Raw genomic sequence first — 26,756 nt, 5'->3', positions numbered from 1 at the left:
TTCACGCTGTAATTTTTTATTCCAATCCCCCCCCCCCCCCCTCTAATTGATACATGGCCTTGGTCCAGGACAGTGAAATTTACAACCGGCATTCTATAACCATGTTTTTTGGCCACATGTTTCACACAAGTAGGCAATCTAAATTGCAGATCCTCATATTAAACAGATGTTTACTCACGCGTTGTCCCAATTCCTGTTTGGTCTTCACAATATAGAAAGCTCCACATTCACATTGGAGCAGATATAGAACTCCTTTGGTTTTGAAATTAAATCTGGGAGTATCACTGTCCTTATATCAGAACTGTGGGGGAAGTTTGGAGTCAGTGTATCTGTTTAGTTTATGGCCGTCTTTACCTACCTCTTATTCCATTGCAGATCTGGGAAGGGTTGACTGAGAGGTTTCATAGAGTCATTGCACTGGATTTCATAGGATTTGGTTTCAGTGACAAACCAGTGAGTATAGCAAATATATTTTCCACCATATTTAAGAAATACATTTTTATTGTCCGCTTTTGTTTTTTTACAGAGGTTCCACCGCTATTCAATTTTTGAGCAGGCCAGTATTGTAGAAGCACTTGTCGGCCACCTGGGCCTAATTGATCAAAAAATAAACGTATTGTCTCACGATTATGGTGATACTGTAGCCCAGGAACTACTGTATAGGTGAGTGCTCTAATCTCTACAAGGATAGACAAAATATAAACATTGAGTGTGCTTGTATAATTGTGCTGTGCATTGCTCCACGTCTTCCAAATATTACACTTGCTACCGTGTCTCAGACACTTTTCCTAAGTCCACCCACTCTGGCATACAGCTACCGTTATGTGGCTGCTTCTTAAAATTAAACTGTAAAAAATAAAGGCTTGTTTTTATAGGCATGATTCAGGGTCTGTACTATGCAGGTTTAATGCCGTCCGAACAGCCCCCATGGTACTTAACCCGTGCAGAGCGTACACATATATGGGACCTCGGCTTTCGGGGTTTATATCGGTTTTTATAGTGGGCAATCGGCTTTACAGGGATAATGGACAGACTTCGTTCCAGTCTCCTGATTGTAAAAACGGAAGCGACGGCACTGGATTTAAAAAAAAATATACAGTAATTCAGAATCTCAGTTTTCGGCAATCTGAATACTTTGAAGTGCAAAAGAGGGATCAGAGGTCTTTTAGAGCAGTGGTCATCAACCCTGTCCTCAGGGTCCACTAACAGGCCAGGTTTGCAAGATAACTGAAATCACAGGTGATATATAATTTGCTGCTCAGTGATTGCAGTATTCTAGTCTGCATCTCCCCAAGGTATTGCATAAATCCTGGCCTGTTAGTGGGGACAAGGTTGATGACCCCCGATCCCTCCATAAAGAGTACCTGTCACCACCTATTACGGTCACAAGGGATGTTTACATGCCTTGTGTCAGCAATAAGTGATCTTCTCGTGAGATATTGCCACGATCCTCAGAGGAGGTCTAGTGCTAGACTTCTTGCTCGAACGCTAATCTGGTAACTGTAAAAAAAAATTTAAAGCATCGCCTATGGAGATTTTTAGGTACCGTAGTTTGTCGCCATTCCACAAGTGCATGCAATTATAAAGCTTGACATGTTTGGTATCTATTTACTTGGCGTAACATCAGCTTTCACATTATACAAAAAAAATTGGGCTAACTTTACTGTTTCATTTCTTTAAAATTCAAGTGTCCCTTTTCCCAAAAAGTTGCATTTAAAACCCTACTGCACAAATACATAAAATATTGCAACAATTGCCATTTTATTCTCTGCTAAAAAAATATATAACTTTCTAGCAAAAATACAGCATTTAACTTGTAAACACGAAATGTCAGAAGTGGACTTAGGCATGAAAGGGTTAATGCTCTCCTTCAAAATAGTTGGTTGGGTGTGTTTTTTTTATTTTTTATTTTTTTATAAGCCTATTGAAAACGCGATGCGTCCTGAGAAACAACAAGCTCTCGCATATTCCAAAGACCAAAGTGAAAAACTAGGATGGTGTCCAGGCAAGAGTAAATGGCATATAAAACCCAAAGGCATATTATCTTGTGCAATAACCTTTTTATAACCAAATCCTATAGAGGGTTTTATTCCAAGGACAGGTGTGTTTTTCAACCATACTACTAGTTTAGGATGAATTTTATTTTGAAATTTTGGGATGTATTTTTATTGAAATTATTCATCCAATCACAGCACAAGTGTGGTACTATTAGAAGATAGACTGGCACATTCTTCATAGTTTGGCCCCTTTCACATATGCAGTGTCAGGTGGCAAAAACAGGCAGCAGAGGCACATTTGTAACTTGCTTTTGTTGTCTGTCAAAACCAGCCAATTAACTTTTTTAAAATGGTGCAGCAAAAGGGCATGTCACATTTGGCAGGCGATACTGGCTCTGTGGAGGTGAGGAGGAATTTCAATGTAAAATGTTATCCTTAAACAGTGTAGGCGGTGGCATCTTCCTCCTGATAACCTTCAAACCCTGGGGCCGATGACAATGTGATCCACTGGCTAGCCCCATGTGAAAGGGGCCTTTATTTTGATGGATAGATACCTTGGCTTTTTGTTTTCTACCTGACATAAATATCATGAAAATAGTGTTTATCTACTAGTCGTCACACCTATACATTATTTCTTTGAAGGTATGATAACAGAAAAAAAGGACACATTAACATTGGCAGTCTTTGTCTTTCCAATGGAGGTGAGTGTGTGTGTGTGTGTGTGTGTGTGTGTATATATATGTGTGTGTGTATATATATATATATATATATATATATATATATATATATATATATATATATATATATATATATATATATATATATATATATATATATATATATATATATATATATATATATATATATATATATATATATATATGCCATATCATCTAAAACTGCTCCTCAAAAGTAATAGGACCAGTATATGCAGCACCTATGCCCAAAGGATTCATAATCCCTTTGGTTGGTGGATGATGAGCAGCACAGTATCTGGTGGTGTACTATGACTGATCCATTTTAGGGGCACCCTTGATGGATACACCTAGGTGTCTTGTCTGTCTTCAGTTTAAAAAAAATTCTAGTGAGAGTTGACCCACTTGCACTTTGTACACTAACAAAATTACTATATTTGCAGTAGTTCAAAATTACGAGCTCCAAAGTAGTTTCTCTTATATTCACCGACCGACACAGCTCCTCTCTTAGCCATTGGGTTGTTGGCCTTATCACTAGGAGAATACTAGGCATTAGTTGTAACACAACACTCAGAACTCTTCGTTCCGCCCGGGGGGGCGGTCCCTTGGGTAACAACCCTCCCGTCTGCTGACAGACCTCAGTTTTATTTTGCCTAGGGAAGCAGAAGGACCTAGGAACCCTGCGGGCCCATCGGTCCATGCTGTGTGTTTTTTGTGGCTTCTTCTTTTTTTTTTTTTTTTTTGGCTTTTTTTTTTTTTTTTGGGCTTTTTGCGCAAGATGAATGATCCTGTGATCTATCCAGGCTGGGTGACAGGCTGGATACCCTTATCCTTGTAGTCTCCCCAGTCCGGCCATCGAGTGTGTGCAGGCCGCAGCTATGCTCTCGTCAGGTCACGACGAAACCTCAGCTCCAGAGGTGGTCGGTGAGCTTTTATGCTCCGGGGCATACATATGACCGGGCTACTGATGTCTACGTCACAGTATGCTGGGCCAGTAGCTACCCTGTACTGATCAGTGAGTAGTTCTGCAATGGAATGTCTTCCAGCTCTTCAGGAATGGTAAGTACAGCTCTCCCTGCCTCGTGGGGCTGAGCAGCTGGGCATTCCCTGGGAGGTCAATTCGGGGGTCCCTCACCTCCCTCTCTTCTCTCCCCTGCCCCTATCTTCCCTCCCTGGGAGGATGCTGCATGTGGCTGCTGAGCGGTGTATGTGTGCATATACAGGGGATCTCTGTGGGCTCTCACTTGGGATGGGGGGGCTGGCTGGCTAGCGGTGTCCTGGGTCCTGTGTTTTTATGCCCCTGGAAGGTGCCTGTGAGAGTCTGCTGTGGTCTGGTGCGGCGCTGTGTCTCTGCAATAGTTTTTTTTTTTTTTTTCTTTCTGTACCTCATGGAGCTGCTGGCAGCCATTTTAGGTGTGGGCGAGGGCAGCATGCCTTCCTGGGCTTAAGTAGCCATTTTCCAAGTGATCTATTCAGGACACTGGTGGCCATTTTCTGGAAGCCTGAACACGTTTTCAGTGTTCTCTAGCAGCAGGATGGCTCATGTGCTCTCGCAGCCATTTTCCCTGTGTTTCCTGTCTGTGTACTGGACGCTGGGCAGCCAATTTATTAAAGCTGAGCACATTTCTAGAATGTTTTTGCGCTCATATTTCGGGCGGGTGCCACCGACACAGCTTTTGTTTCCTCTGCACTTAGGAGCACTCAAGGACTACAGGCACTACTTGTGGACAACGCAGAACTCCTCAGGGTGGTGAGTCCGGCGGAAAAGAGCCCCTCAGTCAGCGGCAGCAAGAAGGGTGGGGCTGGCGCTGTCCTAAGTCCCCTTCGGGTGGCAGACAGGGTAGGGTCAGCATGGCTTCAGAAATTGGTGTTTCTTCCCCCTAAATCCAGGCAATTGCAACCGGGTCACCTGCGGACTGCACAGTGCCCATGGACACCCTGACAGCAGTCCTCAATTTGTTCGTTACCAAGATGGAGGCGGTGCGTGGGAAGAAAGGTGCATTAAAGAGGCCTCTGCCCCCCCGTCCTCTGGGGAGAGCTCTGACAGACTCGGGTCCTGCTGAGGCTGGTGACCCCTGCTCTGTCTTGTCAGATGATGCTGGCCAGGACCATTCGGACAGTGAGGATGAGTCCGGGCACGACAAAACGCTTGTTGGAGCACTTATCACAGCTGTTCGTGATACCCTGAAGATTCAGGAGCCAGCGGATCCCTCTGCTGATGTACTGGTCCCTTTTGGGTCCCGCAAGCCAGCACATTCACCTAAGGTGTTCCCGTATCTGACTTATTTTACAAGGAATGGGCTCGCCCACAATGGACCTTTTCGGTCCCCAAATACATGGAGGTGCATTACCCTTTTGAGGAGAGCCTTTTCAAGAATTGGCTCCGGTCGTGGACCCCCCAGTATCCAGGTTAAATAAAGTAACCATGATCCCGGTTGAGGTGACTCCTGCATTCAAGGATCCCACGGACAGGAAGGCAGAGGCAGTCGCTCGTTCCTTGTTTATGGTTGTGGGGTCTGCCGTGTGACCAGTACTGTACTGGTATCCGCACTTGTGTCGCACACTAACTGAATGGGCAAAACTTTCTCCCCGCTTATTGGGAGAACAGGCTTCTCCTGTCTGCGTGGAACTAGCAGACCAACAATGCAAGGCTTAAGTACATCTGTGATGAGGCCCTGGATATACTCCCTCTGTTATCCAGGGCTTCAGTGTCAGCTGTGGGGCTGAGGCGCCTGATTTGGCTAAAATGCTGGTCTGCTGACCAGGCATCCAAAAAAGCCCTGACGGATCTTCCCTTCCTTGGTGACCGGCTCTTTGGAGCCTCCTTGGATGACATTAAAAATTCCACTGGGGGTAAGAGTACCTTACTCCCACAGTCCAGGAAGGCTAAGGAGCCATGCCGCAGACAATGGCCCTCTTTTTTTTTTTTTTTTTTTTTTTCCCGCTCAAACGGCTTTTTTGTCCGCCCGGAGCTTCGCCAAAAAATGTCCCCAGCCCGACAGGACGTCCACGGATGGTCAAAAACATCCATGGAACCGCAAGCCTGAGAAATAAAAGTGCTACCGCATGAAGGCTTGCCCCCAACCATGTCTCAGGTGGGGGGTCGCCTTCGGGAGTTTGCAGCCCGGTGGTCCTCCCAGTTATCTGACCAATGGGTCTGCGATCTGATTTCCACAGGCTACAAGAGATTCTCTCTTGGCCGCCAAACAGATTCTTCCCCTCCAGCATACCCGTATCCCACTCTCACCGGGAGGCCCTTTGGGGGGCGATAAGGGACTGCGGGGTGATTGTACCTGTTCCGCAATCGGAACGCTTCCAGGGATTCTACTCAAATCTGTGGTTCCCAAGAATCACTTTGTAAAAGTGCAGAGGTTCAGAATGGAATTGGTTTGCTCAGTAGTCGCTGCACTCCAAAGGGACTCCTTGGGGTCCTTAGACATCCAGGATGCTTACCTGCACATACCCATTTGCCTTCGGCATCAAAAGTTTCTGTGGTTTGCAGTCGGAAGCCCACTACCAGTTTGTGGCTCTTCCTTTTGGTCTGGCATCAGCCCCCCCGAGTCTTTACCAAGGTATTGGCTCCAGTTTTGGCGTTGGACGGCAACGTTGGATACCCAGACTATCTCCTCCTGAGGGCATTTTCTGCCTCAGAATTAGAGGAGGATGTGGCGATCACCATGCAGACCCTGCGAGAATTTGGGTGGCTGTTGAACTTAAGGAAGTCAGTGATTGTACCGACCCAGCGTCTGGAGTACCTAGGCTTGCTGCTGGACTCCATGGAAGCGAGAGTTTCTCCCGTCAGACAAGCTGCAGACTCTGAGATCAGCGGTAAATCTGCTGATGAACTGCAAGTGGTCATCACTCCACTTTTACATGCGAGTACTGGGCCTCATGGTAGCCTCCTTCAAGGCAGTGCCTTATGCCCAGTTCCACATAAATTATAAAATTTGTTAATAATTTAATAAAATAATAATTTAACAAAAATTGATAATTTAACAAAATGGGACAAATCTCAGTTGTCCGTGGATCGACAGATCCAGGTGAGCCAGTCGGTCAGACTCACTGATATGGTGGTTGAGGTCCCGGGTGATTCAGTCAGGAAAATCATTCCTACCTCTGAGATTGACAGTGATCACTACGGATGCCAGTCTACCCTGCTGGGGTGGAGTGATGGGGGTTCAGTCGGCTCAGGGCCTCTGGTCGGCGGAAGAATCCAAGTTGCCGATCAATCTGCTCGAATTGAGAGCGATCAGGCTATGCCTCTCCACATGGTCGACGAGACTGCAAGGGCGTCCGATCAGGATCCAGTCAGACAACGCCACTGTGGTGGCATACGTCAATTACCAAGGGGGAACAAGAAGCTCAGCCGCTGCAAGGGAGGTCACTCACATACTTCAGTGGGCAGAGCGACGCGTATCGGCCCTGTCTGCCATTTACATCCCGGGAATGGCGGACTATCTGAGTTGACAGATGCTGGACCCAGGAGAATAGGCATTGCATCCGGAGATATATTAGGTTACTGTGCCTGAAGTGGGGCACACCAGACTTGAATCTGCTGGCCTCACGTCTCAATTGGAAGGTGCCAAGATTCGTGTCTAGGATGAGATCCGTGGGCAGATGCGTTGGTGGCTCCGTAGGATCAGTACCAGCTGATCTACGCCTTTCCTTCACTAGAGTGCAAGCCGACGGGATCCCAGTGATACTGGTTGCCCCAGATTGGCCTCAGCGTCCCTGGGACGCAGACCTGGTGTCTGGTGGCAGACGCTCCCTGGTGACTGCCGTTGCGTGAGGACCTTCTGTCTCAAGATCCAAGTCTCCATACTTGAGAGCCAGGTGTTGAGGAAACGGGGTATGTCGGACTCGGTGATTCCCGACTATGTTGAGAGCACTAAAATCTTCTTCTCGGAAGATATACCATTGTACCTGGAAGGCCTACATCTCCATGTGTGAGGAGAAAGGAAAGGATGGCATCCGCGCTCCTTTTCTATATCCAGGATCCTGCTGTTTCTTCAGCAAGAAGTAGAAAAGAAATTGGCGTTAAGCACCATAAAGGGCAAATTTCAGTCTTGGCTGTGTTTTTTTATTTTATTTATTTATTTATTTTTTTCCAGCAACCCCTGGCATCTCACTCCTTAGTGAGTACCTTTTTTGTTCAGGGGGTATGACATGTAGTCCCTCCGGTGCGTCCACCGTTGCCGCCTTGGGATTTGAACCTGGTGTTGATGGCGCTTTAAAAACCGCCATTTGAAAATATCAGGGAGATTCCCCTGTTGACTTTCCCAGAAAGTGGTCTTCCTAGTGGCCATCACATCAGCCAGGAGTGTTTCAGAACAGGGTGACTTGCAAGACAAGGCCGCCAATCTGGTTATCCACAAGGATAAGGTGGTGTTGCGTCCGCAACTTTCTTTTCTACCGAAAGTGGTCTCGGCTTTCATATCAATGAGGATATTATATTACCATCTCTGTGTCCTAAGCAGAAGCACCCTAAGGAGGTGTCCCTTCACGATCTGGATGTGGTTCGGGCTCTAAAGGTGTACTTGTCTGCCACGGTTCCCTTTTTGGAAGTCACTCACTATTTGTTTCAGTGGCTGGTCCAAAGAAAGGCATGGCGGTCTCGTCGGCCACAATTTCCAGGTGGATCAGACAGATTGTAGTACAAGCCTACGCCTTGAAGGGGCAGGTGCCCCCCTTTCCGGTCACGACCCACTCCACAAGGGCAATCGAACATCTTGGGCCTCCCGACACCAAGCGTCTGCCGCTCAAGTGTGTAAAGCGGCGACCTGGTCGTCTGTCCACACGTTTACCAAGTTCTAAAAGGTAGACGTCCATGCATCAGCTGCCTGCTTTGGCCGCAAAGTTTTTCAGGCGACCGTGTAGTTGCAATTGAATATGCAATCTATATTTTCAGGGTTTTTTCGATTAAAAACACAGTACTGTTATGTTAATGCACTGTTGCATTACTTCCGCAGTTTGGTGCGGCTTTGGGTGATCACGCCTGTTGAGTATACGCTGATTTGTGGGTAAAGTTTCACTAGTTCCCACTTGCCATGGTGGAAGAAGTTTTATGCTGTTTTTCTGACCCCTCGTTTGGCACTGCTTGGGGGTGTCCCAATGGCTAAAAGGAGCTGTCGGTCGGTTAATATCAGAGAAAATCATTTTTTGTGCTCTCCGTAAAATCTCGTTCTCTGTAATTCACTGACCGACACAGCACCCGCGCCTCCTTTTTTATCTTTACATTATACTGCTTGTTGACGTACTGAGGTCTGTCTGCAGACGGGAGGGTTGTTACCCAAGGGACCACCCCCGTGGGCGGAACTAAGAGTTCTGAGTGTTGTGTTATAACTAATGCCTAGTATTCTCCTAGTGATAAGGCCAACAACCCAATGGCTAAGAGGAGCTGTGTCGGTCAGTGAATTACAAAGAAAATCCTATTTTTCAGCAGTTGTGCTCAAGTTGCAGGTTTGCACTAAAGGTTAAACCAACCCCGAGCTCCAGATCTTGAAAGTTTCTAAAGCTCCAGTTCTGGAACTACTCAAGCCATTACACCAGTGAGCCATAACTTTGACCACTGGCATGGCATGAATAACATTTTAATTTGTTTTATTAAATTGGCATCTGAAAGTCAAGGGCTATGTTGGGCAGTAAGTGAACATGTTGTCCCTAAAGTTGAAAGCATGAGTATCAGAACTGGACCATGGAGCAATGGAAGAAGGTAGCCTAGTCTGAATTGTGAACCATGTGGATGGCTGGGTGCATGTGCATTGCTTACCTAGAGAAGAGATGGCACCAGGATGCTATATGCCAAGAAGGCAACCCGGCAGAGGCAGTGTGATTCTTAGTGCAATTCTTCTTTAGGAAACCTTGGGTCCTGCCATTTATATGGATGCCACTTGAAATGTACCACCTACCTAAACGTTATTGCTACCTTTCAGAGGTCTAGTGGTGCCCATGCCTTGATGGGACAGAACTGCTTTGACTGCTCAAAAAGGACATACTCAATATTGGGTGGGTGATCATAAAGTTATAGCTGATCAATGTACCACTGCAGTTCAAATGCATTTTAAAGTAAAAGGCAAAGCAACATAACTCCCCAAATGATACTTATGGTATGCATTGCTTTGTTTAAACACTTTTTTTTTTTTTTTTTTTTTTTTTTTTTTTTTTCCATGTTTTCTCTGCAGTCTTGTGTCAATTAGGTTAGCATATCGTGTGTGTGTGTGTGTGTTGTTTGTTTTTGGAGGTGGGTGGGGGAGCAGGTACCTGCTCCCACTTCAGTTCGGGCCACCTAGGCGACTCGAGCAAAAGTTCTGCTCTCCCCCTCATCTTCTGGGACACGTCCCAGAAGATTGCTCGGGCATTCAGGAGAGAGCGATCCCGACTTCCATGGTGCGCACCCAGCTGTGAAGCTGTAAGCTCTTACAACCGGGTGCCCACACTTGCAATGCTGATGCCAGGGAGAGCTGAGGGCTTAAACGGCCGCTTTGCTGGACCGTAGGACGTGTGAATTTGTTTTTAAGTCAGCAGCTATACTTTATTTTATTTTTTATTTTTTTTGTAGCTGCTGACTTTTAATGAACTCGAACAGCCTTAACTCGCAGAGAGAACTGGCATGATCAGCGCGCTGCTTGGTGGCTTGCAGACCCCCCGCATCATGCTGTTTCTTCCTGTATGTCTGAGAGGACCTGTAGTCTGCCGCTCGTGTGGGAAAGCTTTATTTTAAGCAAGGAAGAGGAGCCGCTGTAGGCAACTGGGGGGGGGGGGGGGGGTGGGGCTTGTCAGCGTTCTGACACACAACACGAGCAGGCAAAGTTTTAAAAGCACCTTTGTGTTACTGCAGGTTGTGGAGGGACACGAGCAAAAGGGGGCATTAACAGGTTTGGTGACACAGGCATTTCCTTTTGACACATTTTTACTGCTGCAGCAGGGTGGACATTAATAGCAGCAATTGTGCTGGACTATAGCCTAAGCAGTGTATGCATTCCTTCTGGCAGTGCCTCTGCCTTGTGCATCTGGCTATGAGCGGAAGGGGGGACAAGGGACACCTCAGAGTTCTAGAGGATTTGTTTCATGACAACCTAGATCCATATCTAAAAAGATGGCATCCTCCTCTGAGAGTGATGTGGCCGGTCAGAGTGAGCCATCAGGGGGGACTGGTGTTGCAGCAGCTCTTGACACTACAGCCCCTATATATTACTGAGATTAGTTTTATTTATTTTTTTCTTCTACAATTCCAAGTTTGGAACAGAAGATTGACACTTTATTTGCTTCCTGCCATGGGCTTAATCATAGCAGATCCCCGCTCACTGCTCAGGACCCTCATACTAAGGAACAAGGGGCGAGAGATCATGGAATTCTCTCAAAAGATCAGGAAGGGGCTGACTCCTCTTCCGTAGATCCTAATATGGAAGGATTGGCCTCACAGGAGAGACTGTTGGTACACTCCCTCACTAAATTGGTCTGCTCAACTTTTTTGCTGCCTGTAACGCAGTCAATCGATGAGCCCACCTCTGGTTTGGGATCACTAAAGCCTCCCCAATCTGATACCTTTCCTATCCATTCATGGCTAAAGAAGCTTATGTATTCTGAGTGGGAGCACCAAGCATTGAGTAACTTCGATCGGCTGTCTCAATCCTACAAGGAGAAGAATTTTTGTCATCAATCAACATCAAGGATGCTTATCTCCATGTGCCAATTTTCCCGGGCTCGAAAATCATCATTTTCAGTTTGTAGCTCTGCCATTTGGTCTAGCTACTGCACCGTGGGTATTCACAAAGATCCTGGCCCCTCCTTTATCCAGGTTAAGGGCTCAGGGTATAACAATTCTAGCCCACTTAGATGATCTGCTCTTAGTAGATCAGTTGTTAACCTGCCTAAGCCAAAGTTTAGTTTCAGCTGTGAGTTACCTAGAATTCCTAGCCTGGATGCTCAACCTAGAGAAATCCTCCTTAAAGCCATCAAGGAGATTGCAGGGCTGATCTCATAGATACCGTTCAGAAGAAGGTATTCTTACCCCAGGAAAGGATAAGTTCCATAAGAGCATGGATTTGGCTCATCAAAACAAAGAAAAATCCTTCTATTCGGCTTTGCATTACGTTGTTAGAAAAGATGGTGGCCTCCTTCGAGGTCGTTCTTCATGTGCAGTTTCATTCATTCAGTTTCATTCAAGACTGCTGCAAAACGGTGTCCTGTCAACTTGGAACAAGAAGGTCCAGGCTTTGGACAATGCACTTATCCCCCAAGGTGCGTCAGAGCCTCAATTGGTGGTTGATATCCAGAAATCTTCAACAGAGGAGATCCTTTCTACCACTATCCTGGAAAATGGTAGCAACAGATGCTAGCCTTCTAGGCTCGGGTGCAGTGTTGCAAGAAGCATATGTCTAAGGGAAGTGGCCATGAAGACCTTGCCCATCAATAATTCTAGAAATTTGGGCAGTGCGTCTGGCCCTAGAGGCCTGGACGCTCAGACTACGGAATTGTCCTGTCAGAATCCAATCCGACAATGCCACAGCAGTAGCCTACATCAATCGTCAAGGGGGCACGAATAGTCGTGCAGCCCAAAGAGGTGAATCATGCTCTAGCTTGGGCAGAAAGCAACGTCCTTTGCCTATGGGCGATTTTCATTCCAGGATAGAAAATTGGTAGGCGGACTACTTTTGTCGCCAACAATTGTCTGTGGCAGAATGGTCCCTTCATCCTGACATTTTTCTGTCTGTCAAAGATGGGGTGTTCCAGACGTGGATCTGTTCGCGTCCAGATTCATCAAGATCGACAACTTTGTGTCGAGGACGAGGGATCCGATGGCATGCGGAACAGACTCTTTGGTCTTACCATGGGATCAGTTTTCACTGATCTGGGCGTTCTCTCCGGTTCTGCTTCCGCACCACCTTTGCAGGATCTAGCAGGAAGGGGAGGTGATTCAGGTGGCCCAGGAGATCTTGGTTTGCTGAGATCCATAAATATAGTGGTAGGGGACCCTTGGACCCTGCCACTGTGGCCAGACCTTCTCGCACAAGGTCTGGTATTCCATCCGTAGATTCCTACCAAAGGTAGTGACAGGTTTTCATTTAAACCAGGATATTGTCCTACTTTCCTTTTTTTTTTTTTTTTTTTTTTTTTTTTTTTTTTTTTTTTCTTCCCCGAACCTCAGTCTATGGAAGAGAGGTCACTACATTCCCTTGATGTAGTGAGAGTGGTCAAAGTCTATTTAAAGGTGACCGCTCAGATTCGCAAAACAGATGTTTTGTTTGTGTCCCGTGATGTACTTCAAAGAAAAGTATTTTACAGGTAAGCGGTTATAAAAATCCTATTTTGCATGAAATTTGAGCTGGGCACATATATCTGCAGTGGTGTGTGTTGTGTCCCCCCCCCCCCCCCCCCCCCTCTCTCTCCAAAGCACTGTCCTGTAGCTTTGTCCTGCTCTGTTCTGTTATCAGCATAACTCTTGACAAGTGCTGCATAATGGGAGCCAGACAGCAAAACTATTCACAGGCAAGCTCTCCATGTGTGGGGAGGACGTGTAGGCCTTTCCTCCAATTGGCTGTCTCGGTGTCTAGCAATAATCCCCTCCTACAGGCAAACCCAGTAAGAGAAACGCACTTTCTAAACAGTATATCAAGGTGAAGATATACATGTAAAACTTATGTAGGGAGATTTGTTTCATCTGTGTATCATCTGAGGCCAGTCCCTTCACTGGTTATATGGAGGGTTTACATCCACTTTAATGCATTGCTTACATCAGGGGTTGACAAATTTGCTTGTAATCTAGGAGCCAGCTAAAAAAGTTAGGAGCCAGGTCCGTGACGGCGATCTGGACCTGTCCCTGGCCTGACATGGAGACGAGTGAGGGGAAGATAGCCCCCAGCCCCCCACATATGAGATCACCTCTCATTGGACACACCGCTCGAGTGCTAAATGGCCGCTGTGATTGGTCATTTAGCATGATCTGTGATTGGCTGTATCCAAGGGACATGGCCAACACAGAACTTCCCCGATGCTCGTCCATGGCGGCGTGCAGAGGGGAAGTAAACAGGAGGATGTCTAGGGACGCCCTCCCGGCAATTGGTGTCCGCGCTGTAGACATCTTTCGTCTATAGCGCGGGCACGAAGTGGTTAACAAAAGAATGTGACTATTATTTCCGACATATTCCCGCTCATTTACTGCCATTTCCCTGCTAAGGGTTCGATCAGGTCCGCCTGAAAAACTGACAGGTGAACCTGATCAGACAGCCCTTGTGAAAGGGGTCAAGCAGGGAGGATTACAAATAATATTCTTTTTTTCCTTAATTAATTTATTTTTTTACTTTTTACAAAAAAAATAAAAAATTACTAAAATTATATATATATATATATAATATATTAAATAAATTTAATATATATATGAGAAGCCATTTACCAGCCACCACACTCACCGTTGGGCAAAAAACAGGCAGGGGAGCTTCACTCCATTAGGAATTAGCATTATTGGAATAGGGTGTAATTTCTACATCCACCACAAGATGGCGCCAGACTACCGAAAGATTTTAGAAGGCCGCAAATCCGCGGCCTCAATTACTGGCCGGCGCGGCCCGATGGAATTGCGTGCCGGAGTTCGGGGTCCAAATGGAGACAGGATACCCCAGCAGCGTTGCCCCAGTCGCCAGGACACGAAATCTAGGCGCAAATGCGACCTGGCGACCGGGGTTTGTCGAGCCCTGGCTTACATTAAGATAAACGGTTTCAGTTTCCCTTTGCCCCCCTTCCCCTGTATAAAGAGGGGAAAGAGATCAGTGCTGTGCACGCCTGCATTTTATTTTTATTTTTTCTCCCCTTTCTTTCTCTTCACACAGCATTCAAGCAGCAGCCATTGGCTTGGCTGCTGTCAATCAAATGCAGTGATAAGGAAGTGGGGAATGGGCCTAAGTCCTGCTGTATAAGTCTATGGAGCGTGGCTCCATAAATACACAGGTCGGAAGCAAGCATGCACTGGGTCCCCCCCTTAGCAAACTGCTTTCCAAGTGAACATAAAAAAGAGGAGGCGCCAAGATTGCCGCCAGGGACCTGAGAAGTGGAGGCTCGGTGATGCTCTAAGCAATAACACTGCACAGTGTAGGCAAGTATAACATGTTAATTAAAAAAAAAATCAAAAAATTTAGACTAACAGTTTTTTTCTTTTATTATACTTCATATTTTCATTCAACTCTTCACTGCTTTCTACTATAATTTTATAATTGGCACATCTGGTTCTGTGTGACCTTGATATTGCCTTTTGGAACCGTTCCTGGACTTGCACTAAATTATCAATCTACTGTTTCCATTGGACGATTCAGTTAAGGAGTTTGAAGACTCTTTTTGAAGTAATCTTTCCCTGTCAGGTCCAGCCTTGCAGCTGGATATTACTACCAGAGCACTTGCCCAGTTTCTGGCAAACTGGAACAGAAAACCCAATGGTGAACGGTCTCCTGATAGTCCTATTCTTTCTATAAGATCACAGCATTTGCTATCAGCCCTACTTGTGTAGACGTGGTGGAGAATGATTTGTCAAATCTCCGGTTAGGCCTCTGCTGATGCTGTGGTGCTATATACATTCGACCCTTGGTCACACCTGAACAGTTAGATCATAAAATGTCTCCGAGCCGTTCATTAAAGGGGTGTGTGCTGCTTTTGAGGACCAGGTAAAAGAATCCTCCTCTGACCCGTGCACATGTGCTTGTACTGCCAAAGGTGTCATGGTCTAATCCTGACATTCATAATTGGGTGTCTTTTCAGCACAACTTTAGTCTGGTCTATGGCTGGCACTATGTTCAAGAACATGCTGTCATTGTCACCCCCCCGGTTGCTCTTTTATAAGAAAATCCTCCTGGATTATGTTGGCAAATTTCTTCAAAACAGCCAATGCCTGATCCTTTTTCCACTCTGGGTCACAGGTACCCTCCTCATTATGTGGGGAGGTAACTCCATAATCTGGACCCCATGTTTTACACCTATTGTCTTGGCTTATGACCCTCAGACTCCGTTCTGGGTTTATATATGCCTTTCTCCCTGTATAAGGCTTACGAACTATCAGGTTGCATACCTTGTTAGATTTAACTCTGTTCGCTGGAATCTGTTATTGTCTGACTTGCAGAATGTTCTCAGTTGTATAGATTCTCTACATAATTCCCCCAGAGATGTACCAGTATCTCTAGTTCCCTGATACGCTTCAGTGAAACATTCTAATTTGGGTTGATGCTCCTCCTTGACGTGCATATCTCATCCACCCACTCAACATTTAGCCCTGGGTTCTGAGCAGGCCTTGATTCGGGCTGGTGTATATGTTCTTTAACACCCTGGTTTTTGCACTGTTTGTGCTTCCATGTTGCAAAGTTACTCCTTGTAGTCCATTGGAACTTTGTCGCCACTGGGACATTAGCAGCTCTTGCCTGGGAATACTTTCTTTCAAACCCTGGTTGTCACCTCCAATATAAGATTTCTTAATAAAAATATGGACTTGTTTGTGGTCCCTAGCAGCTGTATTGCTGTCTGGGTCCCCCCTACTTTTGAGAGCTTTTTCTTAGCTTCCAGGATATTTTTTTTCCAAATGTTGCTGGGGGGGGGGGGGGGGAGTAGAGTAATTTCCTTACTGCCTCACTGGGGTGCCATATAACTCATGATTTAAGGATAAGGTTCCTGGGCCCTGTACTTCCAAGATATTGTAAATCAAAATGGCTTTTTTCCTTTAATTTTGTTTTTGGACATACATTTTAAGCAGCTCTAGACTAGTGCTTTTCCAAAATATTAGCTCTGTAAGAGTATTTTATAGTTGCATTGTATCTTTCAGTGACAGAATGTCATACAGAAAAAATGCACACTATAAAACTTTACCATCTTCAAAAATGGCAAGCTCCTCTGGACCATTGGGCTGGAGCTTTGCCACCATAACGGGAAATTCAGTCGTAGACTGTACATATTGATATTTTCTTTTCCATACTAGAATCCAAACCACAATATGTAATTTGCATTGGTTTAAATTAACACTGCAACAGAATGAACTCTGTTAGGCAGAAAATTATTGTAGGCAATAAAACGGTAATGGTGTTAAAGCACTAAACCAGGTTTTCACATGGTAAATGTAAAAGATCTAGTTCAAAAAACTTCTCATTACAAAATGGATGAATTGCTCTTCATTCCTATTAATCGTTACGGTGTCAGATTTGACAATGGCCCTTCAATTAAAAAAAAAAAAAAAAAAAGTTGTTTGCCCCATTGGTCCTTATTTCTCTAGCTTTTTGCTAAGGACATTTCTAGAAACGTGGTTAAGACGTCTGTTTTTGTAATGTACTGGCAGGGCATATTGGTTCATCATACAATCACTATGGGTTCATAGGCTACTGCTCTTCGCTATAGATTAGCTCCGGATAGCTGTGATAGTATGATACGAGAGTCGCTACCCTGTGGTGCTGAGTGTTTTAATGAGCTGGGCAGGCTTTGCATTATCCTGACTGTTTGTTTTCTCCTGGGAAAGAATTTTGCAATCTTAACTTTATAGTTGTGCCAGTTGTCATGTCGTGGGCACCTCTTACAGTACATATAGACTTGTTGATAAATCTGTATATTGAGGTAGCCATTTGGTTGGAAATGCAGTGTTTTTTGTCTTTTTTTATAATTACAGGTATTTTTCCAGAGACTCACCACCCCAGACTAATACAAAAGGTTAGTTTGTGTTGTGTGTGTGTGTGTGTGTGTGTTTATATCTTTAAAAAAAAAAAAAAAAAAAAAAAAGTGACCAACCTGGTATAATCCCTCCTACTCTTAGAATGCCTTTTTTTTTTTTTCATGTATCCTATTAAAATGGATGTCTTTACTGAGAGGTTTTTCCTTCTAGCCATTTTTTTTTTTTTTTTTTCCATTTTTATCAATTCTTTATTTCTTCAATCAAGACGTAATCTACATGCTGCTTGGCACAGCCTTTTCTGCCGCTATCCTGATTGGCATAATTTCAGCAATAGCGTTGGAGGCCATACCCAAACCCTGCTGGATTGGACTGTATTGTGGCATTTTTCAGACCTCCGTGTACTAGGTGAATTGGCTGCAAAGCTATTTCCAGGTCCAGAGCTTTTGCAATGTCCTCTGCCCTAACCCAATGTCTGAAGACAGATCCAGATATTAGAGCGGTTAGGCTCCATTGTTACTGATGCTGTGGAACTACTTTTTTCTTTTTTTCTTTTTTTAAGATAGCACCTTCCCACCCACTTCTCCTGCTCGTGTTCCATTAACCGTTGTGGGGCATACTGTAGTGTTCCTTCTCAAGGATCTGACACAGACAGCCTGGAACATTGTCCCCTTCTTGAGACCCTGCATTCCTGAATGTTTGTTTTTCCCTAGATCTTGTGTGTCGCCCCTCCTCAGTTTCCCTGAAAGATGATTTCACTGCAATTATTATACATTATTTCATAGGCCAACTTGCAGCATTGATTGCTAAATTTTGACCAGAGGTGATAAATATCACCTTCTCCTGCAAATCGTTATTGGAAGGCATTTTTACTAGATCAGTGAGTGCCACTTTTTTGCATCAATTAGTTGTCAAATTTTCAAGGGTGCCACCTGGTCCTGTTCACATGTTCCTATACCAGGCAGTTATTCGCACCTCATCTAATGCTGGTTTCAGGCATATAAGGTCCTTCAGACAGCTCTTTGAGCTGCAGGCAGCTGCCAGTTCTGTTGCCATCCCTCAGACTGTTTTGGATGTTCCAATGAATCTTGTGTCCCCCAATGAATAAGAAAATTTGTCTTTTTGTACTGAAAATCAGTTGTTTGGAGCTCATCCAGGAACATAGGTTTTATTGCTTTGTCTGATATTACTCACTAGTCTCCGTCTCAGTCTCCTGTGTCATCTGATGAACACCAATAACAAATTTTACAAAAATCCTATTTTATTATGGCATTTTGTTATCTGAGATTGTGGCCTGCTGCAGTGTGGTGTGCCACACTGTATTGTAATAGTGAATCGGGTTACCACCCAAACGTAAAAAAAAATGAATGGACCCTCAGTGATATGAAATGCACTGTAAAATCTACTCTGAATGAACCCTGGCAGAGCTAACTGTTTGCGTCAGTGAAGTTATGCTTTCTTCTCCCCCCAAATCCCCCCCCCCCCCCCCTTTTTTTTGTCAATGGTATAAACCTATGTTGCATAACCAAGTCTGTCTTTTAACCTCCTTGCAGCTGCTGAAAGATGGTGGTATTTTTTCGCCAATACTTACTAGGCTGATGAACTTCCTTTTCTTCAGCAAAGGGTGAGCAGGTGTAAATTTTATGTGGGTTATTCAGTTTTAAGTTGTTTTCCAAGATTTGAATGCATTATCCAACAGATATGCTCTTGCTATCTAATAAAGTGACAAATTTTGGACCTAAAATTGATGTATGTAAAATTGTAGGACTCGTCAAATATATGTGCAATATGTTAAATCTTATATAGTTTTGTATATTACACTGTTCATTTTTGCTCTAATCTAGGATCGGTGAGGTGTTTGGTCCATACACACAACCCTCAGAGGCTGAGTACTGGGACATGTGGACAGCACTGAGGACCAATGATGGCAATTTGGTTGTAGACAGGTATACTACTGTAGGGAAATAGCTTAGGGTGGTTTTTGTTTTGTGTGGTTTACTACAAATCCCCTTTTAAAACAGACTGAGCAACACTCCAGTCTACTTTCTACTCCATTCATCTGTAATATTGCTCACTGATAATTCAGGTGACTAAAGCAGACCATAGATTATGCGATTTGTCTTTCGTTCAGAAAGAAAATCGATAGTTTTTCCCATTGACACTGACTGTGTTGCATCTCTCCTGCAGCGCTTCTGTGTTTTACAGGTGGGGAGCCATCCTGACCTGCAGAGCGCAATGATAGCCACCAGCAGTAATTGCATGTAAAAAAAAAAAAAAAAAATTAAAAATCCAACAGGCTGGTTGGATTGATCGACTTTCAGGTACAACCAGCCTGCCCATAGATGGATCAAACCTTAGCCAGTCCCTGCTGAACCAGAAGATTCAATCCATCTATGGTCGGCTCAACAGTAATTAAAAACATCCTGTAACTGATGGCTATCTGCACTTGAACCCAGAATATCTGCATATTTGTTTTGTATGTTAATAATGTATAGTTTGCGTAAAGGCTTTTTACACCTTTATTCCCAGTTGGTGTGACATCTTTTCCTAACTATTTTCTGGCAATTAGTATTTTGCAGTATATAAACCAGCGTAGAAAGCACAGAGAACGTTGGGTGGAAGCTCTGACCAACTCAACAGTCCCTTGTAAGTATTGTTTCCCTGTGTTATAGCAGTTTTGCAGTATTAGTAATTTTTAACTAGATCACCAAAGTTGACACTAACCTCAAAACTTAAAGTGGTTGTAAATCTCAGACATGAAATATGAACAAATCACATGTTCTAAAGTGTGTGTGTGTGTGTGTGTGTGTGTGTGTCTCTCTAAAGCAATATGTACCATTTCTCTATATGCATTCTCCTTCCTCTTATCTGTCACTCCTGACACTGAGAACCAGCCTGTGATTGACAGCCTCAGGTCTGTTGTGAGCTATGTGACGGGGGCTGTCCCTTCAATCAGCTCTCAGAACTCTTGTACAGTGTCTAACACTAGCTCCCCCACCCCCTGCTTTTGTGAGTTTGAAAAATCATTTTCATATGAGTTTTACATAGATGTACAGGACAAATTGCTGTAAATGTGTAAAACTTGTATAGGAAGTTTTGTTTCATCTGTGCATCACATTAACAACTTCTGGACCATTTCTGACACTTTTACACTTTTGTAGTATGTATGTATGTATGTATGTATTATACTCTGAAGACTAAAATGGCAGTCATTGCAATATTTTATGTCACATGATATTTGCACAGCAGTCTTTCGGGAAAAAATACACTTCACTGAATTACAAAAAAAGTAGCCCAAATTTTTTTTTTTGTATACTGAAAGATGTTGCGCTGAGTAAATGGATGCCTTACATTTTACGGTTTAAAATTTTGCTCACACATGGAATGGCAACAAACTACAGCACTTAATCTCCATAGGTGATTAAAAAAATTAAAATAAAATTAACTGTTACCAGTTTACAGCTACAGAGAAGGTATTTTGCTAGAATTATTGCTCTTGCTCTGACAATCGCGGTGATACCTCACGTGTGATTTGAACAACGTCCCCTCATTCTCCCTGTGAGAATGGCTGAGCCGCATAGGTTATCAGAAAGCCAACCGACGGCTCTAAATAAAATGTATCAGGTTGAGGCGTGCCCGTACAACCACTTCCTCAAAATGACATGCAGGGTTGTCTTGCGTGAAGTGGTTAGAGCTACACAGATAAAATACATACCATATAATATGTTAACTTTTGTCCTTTCATTCCGGAGATAGTACAGCCAATCTGGAAAACGTATTTTCTCAAGTCATCTTCCAGGACGGCACACCTGAGAGATGAGAGGCTCCTCCCTACAGGAAACACAATCAATCGACAGCTGTTTTAAGTCCCCACCCTTCCCCTTGATCCTCAGTTTTTGATTGTGTTTCTCCCTACACAGCGAAACTGTTTGTTTTTTTCCAAATGACCCGAAGCCTGGGGCTGGTGGTCTCCCCCTGGGAGCCGGACCACAAGCCTGGGAAGCCTCTGGGTCTGGTAGGATATTCTTGTCCTTCCTGGGGGGTTCCCCTATCTTTTCCTCAGGGCGGGCAGCAGAAATTGGAAGAGCCCCCCTGAGAGCTGAAGGACCCTGGGTACAGTGGTGTACCCAGAACTTCAGGGGCCATTATCCTGTCTCCCCCTCCTTACCTGTACAGGTGGCTGTTCAGACGGGGGTGCTGGCCATCGGTTCTTTCCAGGGGGCTTGTCCCCGACTCCTGGGTCCCCGGTAGCTCGCGTGGGCTGCCGGAGAGGGCGTGGCAACAAGCACCCGCGTCATTTTCAAACTTCGGGAAAATGGCAGCGGCGTTCTTACCCAGGAGGGAAGGCTGAGAGTCAGTAGGAGCAGGCGCCCACATCCTCCTTTCTCTAGAGCGAGGAGGCACCAGTTTACTACGGTGGATGTCTGCCTTAACCACCTCAGATATGAAGATGGGAATGAGGAATGGAAGGCATTGCCCCCCCCCCCCCCATGTATATAGACTGACTGGTACAGTGCAGGACACAGCCTAACCTGGCACCTCCCTATGGGGACAGCAGTTGGGGGGGGGGGGGAGCACTTTGGCGGCTATCCTCCTTGCGTGTGGACCATAAGGATGGAAAAGCAAGCCCGCTGGCTGTGGCAAAAAGAGGAAGACGACAACGGTGAGTACTTTACTTTCCTTTTGCCGTGGGAATTTAGCTGCAAAATCCCCAATTCCAGCCAGAGGGTTTCTAGGCATTTGAGATCTCACCTGGGGTCTGGATTCAAATAGCCCTTAAGCTTCTGCTAAAAACACCAGCTGCAGCCCCTCTTACATCAGAGAAGCTGTATGGTGGACAGGTGGTGCAGAGGAACGAGTGTGCCTAAACCACCTCAGATGAGAAAGAGGTAGGTAGGCCATTGCTCCCCCTTCCCCGTGTATAATATACTGACTGGTGCAGTGCAGAACCTGGGGTCGGGATACAAATAGCGCAGACGCCACTGCTAAAACCACCAGCCACAGCTCCCTCTTACAGCAGAGACACTGTGGTTATCGCAGCAGTAGGTTGCCAGCCTCTCCCTACATGCCCAGTTGTGGTACATTTAGTAGGGATGAATATAGCGTACAGAGGGGACCTGGTAGATACAAAGTTACTTACAGGCCAGGTATACCACTGAACAGGTTATTAATTGGGCAGTGGTTGGTGGATTCAGAAGCTCCCCTGGTCAGCAGGTGCACTAGGTTACCGGCCCTATTAGCCCAGCTGCTAGGAATCTGAAGTTGCTTCACAATGTTTAAAAGCTGACCTAAAATTCAAGGATGGGCAGAGACCAAGCTACTGTGTGGCACAGTAGGGGTTCCCTTGTCACAGATCCTCCTTTTGGAGGTTGCCTGCTATAGTTAACTTTCATAAGCTCCAACCTCCCACTCCACCTTTACACTGTGTTTATATTATAGTGTAGGAGGTAAGAAGAAACTTTTTTTTTATTGGTTTGGGCTACAATCCACTCAGTGGCAGATCTAAAGGCGATTCACCATAGATCGCTCCCTACATCCTTTTAATTGAGGATTTTCTGTGCAAACCTATGCAAGAGCTACATAATTGATTGTTTGAAGCCTGCAAATAGCTATTTACCTCCCAGGCTAAACTGGTAACCACCTCTTCTAGAGAGGTCTTAAATTAGTCTCTAGGGCTGGGCTCATTAAGACTTTAGTTGCTAATCAGCACCACCTGGATATGTGCTGGCTAGCGTTTGCTCAGTCTATGGAGGTAAGGTAGGACAACAACTACTACTAATAGTAGGGTGTCCAACCATTTTAGGATCTGTTCCTTCTCTGGTGGTGAAGGTTTAGTATCTACAGCCCAGGCTATGCCTATGAAATAAATTGCCTGTTGGTTATTTCATAAAGGGATAGACCATGACTCCTCATTGGCTGCACACCAGTAGACCTCAGTAGTGAAGGTTTGTGCTTGCTGGGATGTTTTTGTGGCACAGCAGAAATACACATTGAGATTTGTGACATCTCTGCTTAATAAGGGCTATATTGCTGTACATCAGAAGTGCACTGCACTGAAGCTTGTTTTCTGTCCTTTATATACTAAAGGTACTGCTTTGTTTGGCTACAGATCAGAAAAATACAACAGTGAAGGTGGTCTGTACTTTCTGGTTTTGTGTTGCACAGCAGAAATGCACATCGTTGAGTCAGGTGACATCTCTGCTCATAATGGTTATATTGCTGCACATCAGACATACACAAGATTGAGGTCTGTCTGTGGGGCTTTGTGTCCTGTTTTACTGCCTTGTTGGTTACTTATCAGAAAGGCAGCAGTGAAGTCTGATGGTCCTGATTTGCAGGGCGCTGTGCTGATTCAGACAGTGCTATTAACAGCAATGGCTGCCGAGTTTAAACATGCGATTTGACATGTTGAGTCGCATGACAAATCATTTCAATATGGATGTGCTATCTCTATTCATAGTGTTTTATTGTTGCACATCAGATTTATACAGCATTAAGGTCTGTGAGGTTTTTGTGTCCTGTATTACTGCCTTATCAGAAAGGCAGCAGTGAAAATTGATGGTTCGAATTTGTTGGGCTACATAGTAGAAATACAAATTGAACCCCTGCCAGGTGTAGTACATATACTGCCTTTGGTAATCCATGTAGCACCACAAAGTGGTGTTGTGCTGATTTTAGCCATGCGATTTGACATGTTGAGTCGCAAGGCCAAATCGCTTCAATATGGATGTGCTATCTCTATTCAGAATTGTTATATTGTTGCACATCAGACATATACAAGATTGAAGGTTGTCTGTCCTTTATGTCTTGCATATACTGCCTTATTGGCTGCATATCAGAAAGGACACAGCAGTGAAGGTTGCTTGTCTTTTTCTGATTTTGTTTTTGCTGCTCAGCTGAGAGACACATTGAGGATGGTGGCCTCTCTGCTCAGTATTTGTATATTACTACACATCAGACATACACAAAGATTGAATGTTTGTGTCCTGTATGTCCTATATTTACTGCCTTATCGTTTGTATATCAGGCACAGCAGTGAGCAGTGTTTCTCATGGATCTACCTTTCTGCATCTTAGGGATACACAGCAGGGGTTTGTTGGCTGCAATCCTCCAGGGAGTCACAGCATTGGGGACCCCTTACTTGTTCGACCTGAAAATTGCTATTTGTTTTTTTGTTTTTCCCTGCGACCTGTGTAATCTTGAGGTCTGTGGATCCAGGAATCAGGGACTGCTGGTGTCGCACAGACACAAATGGTACCCATTGGAAGCCATAGTATATGACTTCTCATGCGTCTTGCAGTCCCAAGTCGCAGGTTGGGTCGCACGGGTGTGGGAACCCTAAACTGATCTGTCCCTTCTGATTGAGGTTTTGCTACACAGCAGGAATACTCATCATGACGTTATTGTTTTATTTTGCAGCAGACCAGAAAGATTGCAGCTGTAAAGGTTGTCTGTCTTTTTCCTCAGTTTTTGCTTTTATGTTGTTGCACAGCAGAAATACTCAAGATTGAAGCTTGTTGGTGCTTTCTGTTTCAGAAAAACACAATGCTGCAGGTTGCTTGTGTCCTTTCTCAGTGTTGGTTCTATCTGAACTACACTACAGAAGTGCATGACAGAAAGGAATGTCTTGTGTTCCATATTTTTTCCCTGTGGCATAGCAGAAATGCACAACACGGGAGTTGGTGTTCATATTAATCTTATAACTGTGGTGGTTTGTCAGAAATACACAACATAGAAGTTTGGGTCTTTCTGTCTTTATAGCCTTGTTTTGCTGTACATGGGTAAAGCACAACAGTAAAGGGGGTTCCTGTCCTTTCCGTATTTATATATCAGTTATGACCTAGCTAGCTGCACTAAAGAAATACGCAGCATTTAGGGTTTGCTTGAGTCTCAATGTTTTTACGTCTTGGCAGCACATCAGAAAACCAGACTATGAGGACTGTTTGTCAACATTGAGGTTCAGATTTGGGTCTCTTCCCATATTTGATATATTGGTTTAGATAGTCACACTCAGGCACACAACATTGTTGTCTATGCTTGTGTCCTTTCTGTCTAAATCTATTGTGCCGTGCCCACAATCTATGATCATTTTATTTGTGATATTAATAATGCATGTATCACCTTTTGTATTTCAGCCTTCTTTTCCATGGAGGGGCCAGGAGTTCGGGCTGCAGCTGCCACATGTCAGAAAACCTTGACCACTTGCATTCAGGGATGCCAGAACCATTTCCTAGGGTTGAAGCCCTGTAGGGTTATGGGACACTGGAGGAAGGGGATAATGAATCCCCCTTTTAGTAAGAACTTGGAGAGCTCTGTTCAGAGGAGTATTAGGGCCTGAGGATGAAGTATAAAGATGTATACCCGATCGAATAGGTTTCGGCTTGGTGCATGGCCTTCATTTTGCCCTTTTAGCAAAACTAGACATAGCAATATGGGTAGTCTACTCCTGCTAGGGACTTTAATCTCCTGAAGAAGGCTCTCAGGCGTAAGTAAGGACATAGATTGGGCGTGCCTTAAACCCAGGGTTCAAGCTTCTGTTAATCTATTTCCCTTAAGTAGGCTTCCCTTTAGTCTTTTGCTGACATAAAGATAAAAAGGAAGCAGTTTTATTTCCCTCAACAGGATAGTGTTAAGACAGGCCCTCTTATTGATTAATGTAGTGTCCTTGTCTTACACAGGTCTCTTATTTATCTTTTTAGTGGTTCTAAGTAGCACCTACAGGCATAATAGGCCATGGTTGTTAGATGTGTGAGATAGGCAACATTGCTAACCTACAAGTTTAACATGTTTTCTGATTCCATTTTTAAGAGCCCATTTCACCTAGATACTGCATCTGAAGCGGAAAAGGCAGGAACATCTGTGGAGCAGACCTGCAGATCAGCCGCATGATCCAGCTAAGATGCCTTCATCAAGCATATGAGCGTATGGAGTGGAGGTAAAGCTCACTGCAGAGCCAATGTTCGCCAAGAGGGTTTTGCAGTGGCCCCACCCTAAGGTAGGCCTGAGGTACTTGTTTATCCTCTCAGGTGTGCCGTCCTGGAAGATGACTTGAGAAAAGTACCAGTTACTTACCGGTAACTGTCTTTCTGGGAAATCTTCCAGGACGGCAGGCCTACTTCCCGCCCGTTGGAGGAGGGAAAATTCTAGAACACTAGAAGGTGAGTACCTATGAGGAATGATTTCCCTTGTGAACCTGGTTCAGGAGTTACTTCTCTACAAACTGAGGATCAAGGGGAAGGGTGGGGACTTAAAACAGCTGTCGATTGATTGTGTTTCCTGTAGGGAGGAGCCTCTCATCTCTCAGGTGTGCCGTCCTGGAAGATTTCCCAGAAAGACAGTTACCGGTAAGTAACTGGTACTTTTTCTCTACTTTAGTGAAGTAGTACAACCAGGTCTTGTTTCTGCCCCCAGCCTGTGATTTGACGGTGAAGTAGAAAA

The 26,756-nt window shown here is 44.7% G+C and overlaps 1 protein-coding gene and 1 long non-coding RNA gene across 3 annotated transcripts in view; one reads left to right on the top strand and one right to left on the bottom strand.

The window, feature by feature from the left end:
- Nucleotides 1–26,756, bottom strand: part of LOC143963348 (uncharacterized) — a 154,274-nt gene that overhangs the window by 83,964 nt on the left and 43,554 nt on the right. The gene's annotated exons all lie outside the window — the stretch shown is intronic.
- Nucleotides 1–26,756, top strand: part of MEST (mesoderm specific transcript) — a 77,038-nt gene that overhangs the window by 30,002 nt on the left and 20,280 nt on the right. The window contains exons 4-10 of one of the 2 annotated variants that reach the window (XM_077472040.1): nucleotides 376–453; nucleotides 527–663; nucleotides 2,640–2,698; nucleotides 17,319–17,359; nucleotides 18,872–18,942; nucleotides 19,163–19,264; nucleotides 19,888–19,964. In XM_077472040.1, coding sequence (XP_077328166.1) covers nucleotides 376–453; nucleotides 527–663; nucleotides 2,640–2,698; nucleotides 17,319–17,359; nucleotides 18,872–18,942; nucleotides 19,163–19,264; nucleotides 19,888–19,964 — 565 coding nt within the window. Of the gene's footprint in view, nucleotides 1–375; nucleotides 454–526; nucleotides 666–2,639; nucleotides 2,699–17,318; nucleotides 17,360–18,871; nucleotides 18,943–19,162; nucleotides 19,265–19,887; nucleotides 19,965–26,756 lie in introns of both variants that reach the window. The other variant, XM_077472041.1, reaches the window with a different exon arrangement.

The sequence above is a fragment of the Lithobates pipiens genome, unplaced genomic scaffold (genome assembly GCF_037356315.1).
Source record: "Lithobates pipiens isolate NorthernLeopardFrog02 unplaced genomic scaffold, aLitPip1_a1.2 Scaffold_8, whole genome shotgun sequence".
In the NCBI taxonomy this organism is placed as follows: Eukaryota; Metazoa; Chordata; class Amphibia; order Anura; family Ranidae; genus Lithobates; species Lithobates pipiens.
This window is presented reverse-complemented; position numbering and strand designations above follow the sequence as displayed.